This window comes from Octopus sinensis, linkage group LG9 (assembly GCF_006345805.1).
Source record: "Octopus sinensis linkage group LG9, ASM634580v1, whole genome shotgun sequence".
Taxonomy (NCBI): Eukaryota; Metazoa; Mollusca; class Cephalopoda; order Octopoda; family Octopodidae; genus Octopus; species Octopus sinensis.
Genome location: NC_043005.1, coordinates 30,493,025 through 30,507,930, shown reverse-complemented (window position 1 = coordinate 30,507,930; position 14,906 = coordinate 30,493,025). Strand labels below are relative to the sequence as shown.

The 14,906-nt window shown below is 37.8% G+C and overlaps 1 protein-coding gene across 2 annotated transcripts in view; it reads left to right on the top strand.

Annotated features, from left to right (window-relative positions):
• Positions 1-14,906, top strand: part of LOC115215840 (multidrug resistance-associated protein 5) — a 125,120-nt gene that overhangs the window by 107,336 nt on the left and 2,878 nt on the right. For both annotated transcript variants that reach the window (XM_036505865.1, XM_029785170.2), the window contains exons 24-29: positions 1,498-1,681; positions 4,216-4,305; positions 5,929-6,121; positions 10,867-11,026; positions 13,250-13,328; positions 14,626-14,739. In XM_036505865.1, coding sequence (XP_036361758.1) covers positions 1,498-1,681; positions 4,216-4,305; positions 5,929-6,121; positions 10,867-11,026; positions 13,250-13,328; positions 14,626-14,739 — 820 coding nt within the window. The remainder of the gene's footprint in view (positions 1-1,497; positions 1,682-4,215; positions 4,306-5,928; positions 6,122-10,866; positions 11,027-13,249; positions 13,329-14,625; positions 14,740-14,906) is intronic.

Genomic DNA, 14,906 nt, shown 5'->3' with positions numbered 1-14,906 from the left:
TTTTAACAACCATTCAGATTAGTAAAAATAGGATCACATCTTCTAAAACAAGTAAAAGTTAGATGTACCAGAAAGGTGTCATCTTGTTATAATGCCAATATTTAATCTTGTAAAATGAAGGTCACGTCTTCATACAATCAGAAAGTCTACTTACAGCAAAATATTCTTCAAACACTGACTTCTTAGAAATAGTTTTCAATTAATTATTCAGCAAGAATTTGGATTTCTCCCTCTTATTACAAAAAAAAAAAATCCTCTTTCCATGGTTGTCCTTCATGTTTCAAAATTTCATGTAAATGTTGCATTCTTGAAAATCTTCCAATGACATGGAATTCCTATATGTATTTTCCATTAACTTTCATGATATATAGACATGACTGGAAAATAAGTTTTGTGTTACTGAATTCCACATTATGGCAAGACTTTCAAAAACACAATATTTTCATTGCATGAGAGATGCTTGTAATGTCCATCTTGAGATGACATTTCTAACTTAAATCCATCTGTTGTGAACGTTGGTATGTTTCTCTTGATGTTTTGGTTGCTAATTATAGTAGCAACAAGAACAAGACCAATAATATTTATTAATATAATACCTATATAATGTAGCAAGTTGGCAGAACCATTAGCAGACTGGGTGAAATGCTGAACAGCATTTGATCCCCACCTTACATTCTGAGTTCAAATTCTACCTAGGTTAATTTTGTCTTTCAGGGTTGATAAAATAAAGGACCAGCAAAGTACTGGACTTGATATAATCAACTTAACCCCTCTCCTCAAATCTCTGGCCTTGTGCCAAAATTTGAAACCAGTATAATATCTATATCACTGTATCACCCAGGCTGTTGGATATTTGTTATACACTGCTGATCACAATGCACTTCCTCACAATGCTGTGGCTTTCAAATGATGCCACCCCACTGTCTAGGAGGGCAGGTCAATGTTGCCCTTGAATGGGATGTTAGTTTGCTGCAGGGTTACCCGTTTACAGTTGAAAGGACTTAAGTGATATGAAATGAAGTGTTTTGCACAAGAACACAATGTATTGCTAGTGCAGGAATTGAAACCATATATCTTCTTTCAGTCATGAGTACAACACCCTAATTATTAAACTGCCTATATATGACATATATGTGTGTGTGTGTATATATATATATATATATATTATATATCTAAGCATGGCCAGTACCAGTACCCACTGACTGGCTCCTGTGCCGGTGGCACATAAAATGCACCCGCTACACTCTCAGAGTGGTTGGCGTTAGGAAGAGTATCCAGCTGGAGAAACATTGCCAGATCAGACTGGAGCCTGATGCAGCTGCTGGCTTGCCAGTCCCCATTCAAATCGTCCAACCCATGCCAGCATGGAAAACAGATGTTAAACGATGATGATGATGATGATATATATCTATCTATCTATCTATATGTGTGTGTGTGTGTATATATATGTATATATATGTATCATAGTATTTACCAATTTCTCTTGTATATTTCCAGGTTTTCTGATCTGCACGATAAACACACATCTTTTAGTTTCCTGTTCTATCTCTCAGATCGATGGATTGCAGTACGACTGGAGTTTATTGCCAATTTAATCCTCTTTGCTTTTATCATAAGTGTTGTTTTCATCACAGAAATTTCAGCAGAGTTTGCAGGACTTGGATTAGTTTTTGCTGTGCAGGTTTGTAATTTCTTCTAAGAATATTTAAGTTGGTCATAAAACAATGTATTTCTGCTTGATTACATGTTTGTTGTGAGGTAGTGCGCTCTCCTTGACTAAAGGTTTGTTGTGAGGCAGTGAGCTCTAGTTGACTAAAGGTTTGTTGAGAAGCAGTGAGCTCTACTTGATTAAAGGTTTGTTGTGAGGCAGTGAGCTTTAGTTGACTAAGGATTTTTTGTGAAGTGATCTCTACTTAGCTAAAGGTTTGTTGTGATGCAGTGAGCTCTAGTTGACTAAAGATTTGTTGTGAAGCAGTGAGCTCTACTTAAGTAAAGGTTTACAGATGCCTCTCATCATGTACAAATCACTTCACAAATAATTTTTCAAGCATAAAATGTCTTAGGCAATGAATTGTCTTGAATCTCTCTCTCTTTCTCTCTCTCTCTCTCTCTCTCTCTCTCTCTCTCTCTCTTTCTCTCTCTCTCTCTCTCCTCCTCTCCTCCTTGCTCTTCTTATATGCTTTTTAAAAGACGGTGGTGGTTATAAAACAAACATGATAGAAATGTATCATGCCATAAAACAGGACTACATTAGAAACTTATTTAAAACAACCAGACAGTGGTCATTTCCACTATCCAGGCATTGGTATTATCCTAACTGTAGCTAAAAGTCTGACTGGATTTGGTGTATTTTTATGAAGTTTTTAAGAAACCTTGTTCAGATACGTTTCTGTCCTCAATCCAGATTTTTGTCACCAAGATTTAATATGTGCAATTATTTGACCCCAAGAAGAGTGCAGGAAAACATTTTTGCTTTTTTATTCTGAATGGCATTTCAGCTTGGTTACCATAAGATCATCAGGAAGCCTCTATATAATAAGTCATGCTACACTACTAGAAATAGCAGCCAAATCTTGCTCAAAATCATATTCTGTAGGCCTTTGAAAAAGGACACATTGTATGATGTAGTACTAGATATACTGTCTCTGAATAAAAGACTTCAGTCAGTTGATCAAAAATTTGCTTGGTCAATGAGGACTGGCTGGGGATAAGCAATAAAAACTACACACAAATGCATGTGCATGCACACACACACACACACACACACACACAAACACACAAAATCAGTGTTTTTTAAGGTGGGGCATTGATTACTTCAGAATGAAGCTTAAATAAATAACAAGTGAATAAAATTTGCAATAATGTTTTAATTAAAACTTCTTCCAAATATGTGTGTGTGTGTGTGTGTGTGTGTGTATTGTATGCGTGTGTGCAAGGTCACTTGTGAGGTCTCTCACGAGTGCTACTGGTAACATGGAATCCAGTATAACCTGTTGCATGGTCAGGTTGTTGGCAACTAACCCGGTACCCCTCAGTTTTTGCTAAAGCATATCTCGAGGAGAAAGTCACACTGATATAAAACCAGGTATGAAAGGAATGGCACTGAACGTTTCAGGGATCTTTTACATACTTTTGAGATCATGGTGCTCCAACATTCCTGGGCCTGTGACCCATATTGGCACTGGTTATCTTGCCCTGGCTTGTCTCTGGATAATGTCAGTAGAATGGAGAGGGTCTGTGAGGAACTGTGCAAGCCTTATTGGACCCAAACTTTTAGGTTGTGCCATCGCCAGCATGGTAATGTTCCAATGCTTGGCTGAGTAGGAGGGTGCTACAGTGAAGATGTAAGCTGTGGATGCAAACCCAAGTGAAGCAACTGTTGGTACAATAACCTCAAGCATGGTCATTGCAGGCATTTTGTAAGGGCAATGGTCAGTGATGGTCTTCTTCGGTCATGAGTGAACAGCCATCTTCATCAGCAGCAGCAGTATCACATGTATGGATGAGGACAACTGTGTGAGGAAGTACCACACCTTCATTTTCTCCTCTCATCATAGCCATGGCCGATGCCAGTGTTGCATGTCTGGCCCATTTAAAACAGGTTGAGAAGACCTGTTTTGTCCAGTAAAACCAAAATCGTAGCTGTGGCCAGTGCCCACTGACTGGCTTCCATGCCGGTGACACATAAAAAGCACTATCTGAATGTGATCGATACCAGGACTGCCTGACTGACTCCTGTGCCAGTAGCACGTAAAAAGCACTCACTACACTCTCAGAGTTGTTGGCAATAGGAAGGGCATCCAGCTGTAGAAACCTTACCAGATCAGATTGGAGTCTGGTGCAGCCAGCATGGAAAATGGACGTCCAACCCATGCCAGCATAGAAAACAGACGTTAAACGATGATGACGACGATGACAACGATGATGATATGTGCTAATTTTCTCTGTTTATGGTTGGGGGAATGAATTTTTGCTGAAAATCAAAGTTGGGTGTGTGAGAAAATTTGGTTGCTAAACTCTGTGTTAGTTGAACTTGAAATTCTGTTTGGGAAATCAATTAAGATGTTTTCAGGCTGTGGCAAATACATTCTTGATTTGTTTCAAACTGACATTTTTGCTAACACCACACATGTTGTTGACCCAAAATATTGTATTTGTTAAATACTTGTTTTTACTACATATGTTGTTGCTTTTGTTTTGTCTTTTTTTTTTCAGTTTATAGGAATGTGCTATTTTGTTATACGGCTTCTGATTGACGCAGCTGCAAGGTTTGACTCTGTGAAAAGAGTTGCAGAATATATCAAGGTAATATATTTCTTTTCATTCATACATTAAGTAAAACAACCAAAAAATCATTTTCTAACATGACATTCAGCTTCACTTCTAAAAGCCCATCATATAGAAATAGCTTTTCTCAAAATAATGGTTGCCATTGTAAAGAATACACTTGGTATTTAATAAGACCAATGAGAAGTTAGACATTCATAGATGTAAACTTAGAGTCTGTTCTCTGTTCCATTGTCCTGCTGTCTCATGGGCACTGATTTAGTGACCATCTGCTGACAGTTATTGAGCAGATTGTAAAAGCCTCGTGAAGTTTCTTTTGTTTTCTTCTTAATTTTCATGCTCTTTAACTCTTTTGATACCAACCTGTCTGAGACTATTCCTGGTTCTATGATACAAACTTCCTATTTCAAAGGATTGAGATGAAAACCTTCCATCAAAATTCCATGTTAATTTATGTTTAAAACACCAGAATAATAATCACAAAATATTTTACTAAATTCTTTATTTTAAAAATTTGTTGAAACAAAAGGCAGTGTTTTCTAAACATCAGTTGCAACATCACTGGTGCTGCTGCTACAATAACATGTGCCAAATACTCTGTAAAATAGTAAATGAATGGTAAAAAAAAATAGGCCAAGAGAACTCTTTAGTCTTGTTGAGGATACAAGGTGGCACCAAAAAGTTTTGAAGTGTTTGAGCAAGATATCATGTTCCAATTTGCTGAGGAGGGCAGAGAGTATCTGCCACCCTGATTGGAATGTAAATTGATGTGATCTGGTTTTTTTGGTGAGGATCTTCCAGTGTTGGCAGCGAGGGATTTTACTGATGATATTTTATATAGGGGTCATTATGTCAATAATAAACACACTCATTGGTTCTGTTTCACTTCTTTTTTGTTGTTGTTGTTGTTCTTCTTTTTCTTCTTCTTCTTCTTCTTAACTAATTGGTTGTTTGACCTGAAATGGAAAGGGGCTTGTCTCTAATGAGGTCATGAATGGTGATGAAAGGACTCTGATGAACTTAGCTAATTGATTGATTTACTGAACAATTAATTGAATATTTGATCAGTTAATTGGTTAAATAGTTAACTGACTAATAATAATCAACGGAGGGAAACAGAATCAAAGTTTGTATTTCTTATTGATGTAATTTCCCAAGACACACTTAAATTATTAAAACTTGTTTCATTTCAGGCAACAATATCTAGGAGTAAAAGTTGTTATAACATGGCAGTCCTGGTTTAGGATGAATGTTGCTGTAATTTAACCCCAGGAGACATCGTCTCCAGTTGACTATACGACACAATTTGTGTCCTTACATTTTTCAGACAAGGGAATCTAGTACCTCCACTCAGCTCAAAACAATATCTGCTGTTGAAGAGAAATAACCCAGAAATCGCGATACACAGATTTTGTTTTGAGCTGAGTGGGGGTTCTAGATTCCCTTGTTTGAAAATATAAGGACACAGATCATGTCATATAGCCAGCTGGAGATGATGTCTCTTGGAGCTAAATTACAGCAACATTCGTCCTAAACCAGGACTGCCATGTTATGTTGACAAACAACCTTTACACCAAAGTACTGTTGCTGAATATCTCTAGTTGTGAGATTTAAAAATAGTAATTTTCTAATATTACCTAGGTTGGTGAGGAGTTGCAAAGCTTTGAAATTGAACCAACAACTAATCTTTCTCCCACCTGGATGGACATTGGTCATATCATGTTTGAGGATTATAGCATGCGATATCGCAGTGATTTGCCAAACACACTGAAGAAGATACATTTACAAGTATTGCCAGGACAAAAACTTGGAATTGCTGGAAGATCAGGCTCAGGTGAGTTCCAATAATAACAGATCAGTAACAAAATTCTTTTTTAATATATTTACCATGTATATCTTGGCTTTTAGATTAGATACAGTGGTTGGTATTTGGAAGGGCATCCAACTGTAAAAACTCTACCAAAATTGACCTTGCCTGTGCTTGTACCACGTAAAAAGCACAAAGTCCACTCGGCTGGGTAATTGGTGTTAGGAAGGGCATCCAGCTGTAAAAACCGTGCCAAAATAGACACAACAGAAGTCTGATGCAATCATCTGCCTGGCCAGCTCCTGTGAAACCATCCAACCCATGCCAGCATGGAAGGCAGATGTTAAACGATGATGGATGATGATGACGTTTACTGGAAACAGAGAGTTGGCCTTAAGAAGTATTCCCCACCACCCAACAAAAGACAAATGAGGATGGTTGAATATAGATACCAGGGGTTATTTATTAACCATGATGGAAGATGATTAACATTAGACACTTCCAAGAAAGCCTGCAATTAACAGCAGTCTCTGTATTTATAAATGATTTGATAACAATTAACTATGACTGGAGGGTGTCTAATGCAAAGATAAAAGGTAGGACACACACACACGTAAATGAATAATTCGTTTTTAACTGGATATCTCAGAGTGGACCCTACTATAAATAGCAGCATGTAAATATTAGGTTAAAAACCTAACAGAAGACAAGGGTTTTGTCCCATGAACAGATTTCAACCTTTTCTCACCAAAAAGGTTTTTAAGCCAATATTTATGTGCTGTTATTTATAGCTTTAGTTTGAATTCTTCAGTCGAAAACAAATTATTTCACATCTCTTGACATTTCTAATTTCAAAGTTTCTAAATTCTTATGACATCATCTTCATCATCATCATCACCATCATCATCTTTTAACTCTTTTCCATGCTGGCATCGGTTGAATGGTTTGACAAGAACTGGCAAGTCAGAAGACTGTGTCAATCTCTATCTTTTTCTCTCCCTCCTTCTCTCTCTTTCTCTCCCCCCTCTCTCTCTCTCTATATATATATATATATATATATATATGTATATATATATATGTGTGTGTGTGTGTATATGTATAAGTATTTATGTATATATATATATATATATATATATATATATATATATATATATATATATATATATATATATATATATAAATATTTGAGTAGTTGAATGAATTATCTTGTTATGGATAATTCGGTTAACTGATACCTGGGTAGCAAATTCACATCAGAGAAGACACATTTGAAGTTACGTGCTTTCGTGTGGAAATTTGTATGTTTTTTTAAAAATATAAATATATGAAAGAATGGAGTTGAATGACGAATTAACAAAATTCCTTTATTTTCGACATATGTTTCGAAGGCTGCATATTCCTATTTCATCATTCCAAAATTAGAAACACCATTTACCAGTGCAAAATTTCTTCGGGAACCGATGTCTTCTACATTGGAGCAACTTCTTCTAAATTAGCCCAAAGGATATCCAACCATTATTCAACTTTCAGAGATAAGAGAAAACAACACAGCATGGGACTAAGTAAATTAGTTTGGCGTCTGAAGGACAGCAATACAACTTTCAAACTGGAATGGTCCATATTGTCAGTGTCCTTCCCATTTGACAAGGGCAGAAAACATTGTGGCATCTGTAATTCCGAGCTTTTTCATATTTTGTTCGCCAAAGTCCCTTTAATAAATACAATCGTCGAGAGGTCCTACAGATGCATACACTGGCAAAAACACACCTTTCAATCATATGAATAATGATTAATATAGATAGCCCCTTGAATTTTAATTAATATAACTCTTTTTTTATATATTTCACCCCCATAGTCAAAAAATTCTTTTTATACTTTCAAAGAATTACTACCCAATCCAGTGAGGTATGTGTTACCTTTGTCCCTATACCTCGCCCTCCTCTTTCTCTCTCTTTCTCTCTCTCTTTCCCTCTATCTATAGTAAGCACAATCAAACACACAGACACAAACCGTTCACCTCACCACTGTCTGTTTTCTGACACCCACCCATCCACAAACACAATCACGCACACACATACTCACACACACACATTAATGCCGTTATATACAGACACTCATTCACAAAAGAAAATTCACCATTCATTTGAACTGCACCCTTTCACCTTCCTATTCTTATGCCTCTCTTCTCCTACTTCGTTTGAACCCTTGAACCTTTAGAACCTTCTAGAATCTTCTACATCCAACCATTTTGACGTCACTCCTTATAAAGGAATTTTTTAAAGAGACACTCATTATCACTATGGGCTCCGTGTGAGCAGTCATCTAAAAGTTTTTTGTGCATCTTGATGTTGACATAAGTTCCTTGCTTTTCCTGATGAGAAAGCGGCATAATATATTCCTTATTCCTTCGCAATTAGGAATATGCAGCCTTCGAAACATGTCGAAAATAAAGGAATTTTGTTAATTCGTCGTTCAACTCCATTCTTTCATATATTTATATATATATATATATATATATATATATATATATATATATATATATGTATATATATATATATATATGTATATATATATATATATATATATATATATATATTGTTATTAGAAAAACATAAATCCAGAGAAGCACACTCTAAGAAATAGAGCAGTGTATATTTTTATCTGGTGAAGGCTAGTTTACGGGGTTACCTTGGATTTCCCATCCATAAAGTGTTAAACTTTATGGCATGTCGTCAGACCCCAAATACCTGTTGACCTAAGACCTCTTTAAAATATGGAGGAGAAAGAATTTTATTACAAAAAGCAAGAGTAAACAAGGGGATTATCTCCCTTTGCTAATGGCTATCAACTTCCAGCCATGCCACCATCACCTGCCTATGAGGGTAAACAATAAGCAATTATCTCTGTCTCCTATAAGGTATCAACTTCTGGTTCCCAAAAAGCCAGCAGAAATTTCCTAAAGTGCAAACATGGCCCAAAAATCTCTGTTCTGGAGTAAGTGTGGCCCCTGGTATGAGCAAATCTTTTCCAATTCTTGTGAATTTTATGTAGGGGCTTGGTTGTTTGAGTATTTTCCATGAAATCGTATGTGGAATTCCATCATCCTTTAGTTGCCAGACATGGCTAGCCAGCAATGTTACATACCTCCTTTCTTGCACCCTAAGTGCTGCCTAATCGATCCGGCCAAATCCAAGACTGCTCTGGTGACCAAATAAATATTGAGAAATATCAATAGCAACATAAGAAGGGCCACTAACCTTTCGTTATGGTGTAGCACCAATGAAGTGACCTCATGGTTTAATGTCAGCAAGGAAGAGGTAGGGAAAGGTTCACCCAATTCCATGTAGTTGATTTTTACCCGTCTACATCAAAAGGGTTACTGACCAAAGCACTTTCTTTTGTGGCTGCTATCACTGTTAATACTGGTCATGGGATTGGTATCTTCACTGGTGCTGCTGGTGCTGGTGTAGTCGTCATCTCCAGCTGTAGCACTGGTGTTGGTGTTGCAGTCATTGTTGTCAGTGCTGATGTTTCTACTGCTTAATGCATTGTTTCCACCACTGCACTACCATTGTCAGTGTTGTCATTGATGGTGTTGTTGGTTGAGCTGCTGCTGCTATTACTCTGATTGCTAGGGCTGGATAACATCATAGTCTCATATACGACTCCCTCAGCCTCACATTACCCCCTACCTTACATGAGCAACCAGCCTCTGTTCATGTTTTATGGGTGTTTGCCAATATACTTTACATGTTGGGTGCACAACTAAAGGAGACACTTAGGTTGTGCCTATTGAACAAATATCTGTACCTGTGTGTCTACTAACCTAAGGAATATTCTTCTCACACAAGTCTTAACATTGAGTGAGAAGGGTGGGGTAAACCAAATGTTGTGCTTCCTTTGGTGGGTGCTAGGTTCTGGCATATAGGAGATGCAGTCCTTAAACCCACAGGATGTCAGTGTGTCGAAAATTTATTGATTTGAATATAGATTTGAGTTCCTCTTGCTGATACCCTTCACTAAGTTCTTGAACACAATAGGCGGGTGGAAGGAGGCTGTATTGATGTAAGACAGCCTCTCATTTAGCTTGTAGTAGGTCCTGTCTGAACCACAGCCCAAGTCTAGCATGACATCTAGGAAGTCTACGATGTTGTGGTTGGTCTCAATAGATATTTTGAGTCCCATGGAACCTAGGGCACTAATCAGGTTCCTTCAAAGTCTATCAAGGGAGTGTCCATTGGTTCTTGTAGAGATGGTTAGGGCATCATCTCTGTATAGACGGAAGAGGACTGAAGGGAACTTCTTCCCTAAGGTGTCCAGGATGTATAGCCGAATGAGGTCACAAATGTTGGCACTGTTGTAGGCTCCCATCGCCAGGTCGAAGGAACCCTTGGGGTCAGATTGTTTTACCCACATTGAAACAATATTCTTTGCTTACAAATTAACTGACTGAAATGATTTTCCGCCTCTAGTTTGAAGAGAAATTACATGCCCTCTGCCATTAGAGTCTAACATGGCGTCCATAAAGCTAAGCATTTTATGGATGTGAAATCATTGGTCACTCTATGACTGGGCATATGTAGATACAACTTACCAAATCCACTCACACACGCACACACACACACACTCTCTCTCACACACTCACACACACACACAGACCCCCACACACACACAACCTGCCCAACACAAACAAGTTATTGAAGCAAGACTGTATTAAAATGTTTAATCTCCTGTTTTTTGAATGACACAGTTTCCTTAAATCATGTTTCTAGGGAAATCATCTCTTGGACTTGCACTTTTCCGAATGGTTGAACCCTCTTCTGGAACAATCTCAATTGGAGGACAAGACATTACTGAAATTAGTCTCAAAGAGCTGAGGTCCAGAATATCGATTATACCCCAGGATCCAGTTCTGTTTATTGGAACTATTAGGTATTGATCACATATTTATAGTTTATTACTCACAAATATTTTGCCTTTTTAATAAACACTGTTCTTCTATTCAAAACCCATTTTTCACAGAAAATACTCTGCCTGTCTCTTCTTCACCATTCCTACCTTGATACAGTCTTATCATAGGCTTGAGAACTGAGGGTGCAGGTGGGCTGCTTGTACTCCCTTAAATTTGAAGGGGACAGTGAAAATGCTTTCAACATCCTAGGCTGATCCTGTGTTTGCACCCACTAAACATATTTCATTTCCACACTTACGAATCTTATGGTAATGTCTTATTAACCTCTCCATTACTTAACCTGCACCACCACCACCACCACCACCACCGCCGCCGCCGCCGCCGCCACCACCACCACCACTGCCGCCACCGCCACCACCACCTAGACACACACATCCTCTCCTTCTTCTCTCCATGTCATCATGTTTATTGTACTGTTTTTATTGTTGGTATTCTGTGATCACATCCACTGTGTTCTTAAATCACCTCATTTTGGATATGTTCTCTTAATGATATTCTAAGGCATGGATCTTTCCTTTGCCTTCTGTGTCATGGATTTTTTTTGATTACATCATTAATTGAAGAGATTGGTACAGAAACCTTCTCTTCTGTATAGAAGAAAGGGCTTGGTGAATGGGGACATCTGATAATCTAGTCAATACACACTTGTGCAAGTTGAATTGATCTGCAATAAAACCTGTTTCTAATTGTTTTGTTCCAATGAAGCCAAATCTCTCAGAGCTAACTTAACTAATCCCTCTTCATCTCCTACATCAGTTTATCTCCTTCTTAACATCCTCTCATGTTCTCTTTTCATAAACATTTATTCTTCATTGGTATTAATGGCCGCAAGTATGGCTTTGTGGTTAAAAACTTTGTTTCCAACATTTACTTTGGGTTTGAACCCTCTGCACAGCACATTCATATCTTCTACAATAGCTCCAGGTCATCTAAAATTTTGTCAGGGAAATTTACTAGATACCATGTCTACATGTATGCATGTATGCATGCATACATACATACATGTGTGCATGTATTATGCATGCATTGTGTATGTATGCATTCATGCTTGTATATATGTACATATGTATGCAGACATATATGCATGTGTGCATTATGTATGCATGCATGCATGTGTGCATATATATATGTATGCATGCATGCTTGTATGCATGTATGTATGCATGTAAGCATGCATGCTTGTATGTATGCATGTGTATATATATGTCATTATTTAGTTTTATTTCAAGATTTCTTGCCAATAGAGAAAGAGCTGGTTTCTAACCTAGATTCAAGGCTCCTTCATTGCAACTTCAACATCAACAACAGGGTATTTTTGTATGTATGCATGTAGGTATGTATTGTGCGTGCATGCATAAGTATGTGCATGTATGTGTGTTTGTGTGTGTGATGAACTTACTGGTGCTGACGCCATGTAAAATGCACTCTGTACATTCTGTAAAGTAGTTGGCATTACAGAAGTTGTAGGGTTTTGTGGAGTGTGGGATCACTTCTTAGCCATTATTGTTTCCAGGTCTATTCTGACCCAGAGTGGTAGGGCCTCTCAGGGTCCCAGTTCTGGGCTAATTAGTGTGTCATGGAATTGCATCTAGAAGCTTACTTACAGTCAACCCAGGTGACATCCAGAGAAGATGAAGCTCTTCAGCTCTTTTGCTGCCCTTGTAAGACAAAGTAATCTTTACAAGTCTTGAATCCTGGTAATTTCTCAGATTGTGCTGCTTGTTGCATCAGACAAGTTTGAAGGACGAGAGAGTGGGAATGCCTCTGACCAAACCATGCAAACTGCTACCAAAAAATTCCTTACGCAAACCAAAGCACCAGCACCAATACCTTCACACTTTCTTCAGAAGACAAACAAAGACAGGGAAAGAGTCAAGAGGGATTGGTAAATGATGCAACTGGAAATCTTCAGGTTTGACCCTGCACTCAAGCTGCCATAGAGTGATGGTTATTTTCTGCATTCCTACACCGCATAGCTGTGTCTTGCTGGATCCTTTTTCTTCAAAGTGATGTGTGAGTCCTTCATGATATACAATGTTACAATACATCTAGCCTAAAGCAAGATCCATACCATAATTCCTGTAGCTGTCTGTATGACAGATATATTATATATTAGTAAATAAAAATGAATTTCATTAATTTATTTGGTAACTGTGCTCAGTTGATAACTTATATTTTTTTAGATACAATCTGGATCCTTTCAATAATTACACAGATGAACAAATCTGGTCAGCACTGGAAAACTGTTACATGAAGAATGCTGTGAGTAGATTATTTTGTAAATTTAAAGAATATTTTACATAGAAAAATGTTTATCATTCGAGAATGATCTGGGCTAAGTAATTATGATAATCTTTGTAATATTGGGACAAGGCCAGTAATTTTGAGAGGAGGGGTAAGTCAATTATATCAACCCCTGTGCTCCTCTGGTCCTGAAAGAACAAACAGCAAAGTCTACCTTGGTGGTATTTGAATTCAGAATGTAAAAATGGACCAGATTTTGTGAAGCATTTCATTTAGCATTCTTTCATTCTTTTATTATTTTACTTGTTTCAGTCATGTGACTGTGGCCATGCTGGAGCATCATCTTTTTAGTTGAACAAATCAATCCCAGGACTTATTTTTTTGTTAAGCTTGGTACTTATTCTATTGATCTCTTTTGCCGAACTGCTAAGTTATCAAGACGTAAACACACTAACACTGGTTGTCAAGTGATGATGGGGTGGGGTGGGGGGCACACAAACAGAAAGACATGCAATATATATATTCTTTTGTTGTGTCAGTCATTTGACTGCAGCCACGCTGGAGCACCACCTTTAGTCGAACAAATCAACCCCAGATCTTATTCTTTGTAAGCCTAGTACTTATTCTGTTGGTCTCTTTTGCCAAACTGCTAAGTTATGGGGACATAAACACACCAACATTGGTTGACAAGCGATGATGAGGGGACTAACACAGACACACAAACATATGCATACACGCACACACACACACACACATATATACACACATACATACACACACACACACATATATATATACGATGGGCTTCTTCCAGTTTCCATCTACCAAATCCACTCACAAGGCTTTGGTCAGCCCAAGGCTATAGTAGAAGTTACTTGCTCAAGATGCCATGCAGTGGGATTGAACCTTGAACCATGTGGTTATAGAGCAAGCTATACAGCCATGCCTGCACTTATGTTCGCAGTTTTGCCTGCTCATCACCCTTCTTTCTATTATAAGTAGAAGGTGGGGGTAGTCAATTTCATCAACCCCCGTGTATGACAGTTGCTTATTTTATTGATCCCAAAAGGATGAAAAGTAAAGGTGATCTTGGCAGGATTTGAACTTCAGTACAATATTCATGTCTGTCTTCCACAGTAGTCACACCCTGGATGAGGCATTGGGCCAAAAGGTATGAGAGTTGAGAGGGTGCCAATGTCAGCTCATGATAACACAGGCACCTAAAACAATTACTGAAAGCATGTTACATGTTACCAAACCACTCTTGTTTGTGAGTGACAACTGTCTTGTAAAAATATTTTACCTTAAATTCCAGATTACTGCATTGAAAAATGGTTTAGATTCTGATGTAGAAGAAGATGGAAAGAATTTCTCAGTTGGTCAGCGCCAGTTACTGTGTCTAGCAAGAGTCCTACTTCGTGCAAACAAGGTGAGTTTGAAGCTGAGAAACTTTTATTTTTTACAGTTCTATATTTAAGAGATGAATTATATACATTATTTACATTTGGTGTATATTTGTCCTCATCAGGCATATGGCGTAGTGGTTAAGAGTGCAGGCTACTAACCCCAAGATTCTGAGTTCAATTCCAGGCACTG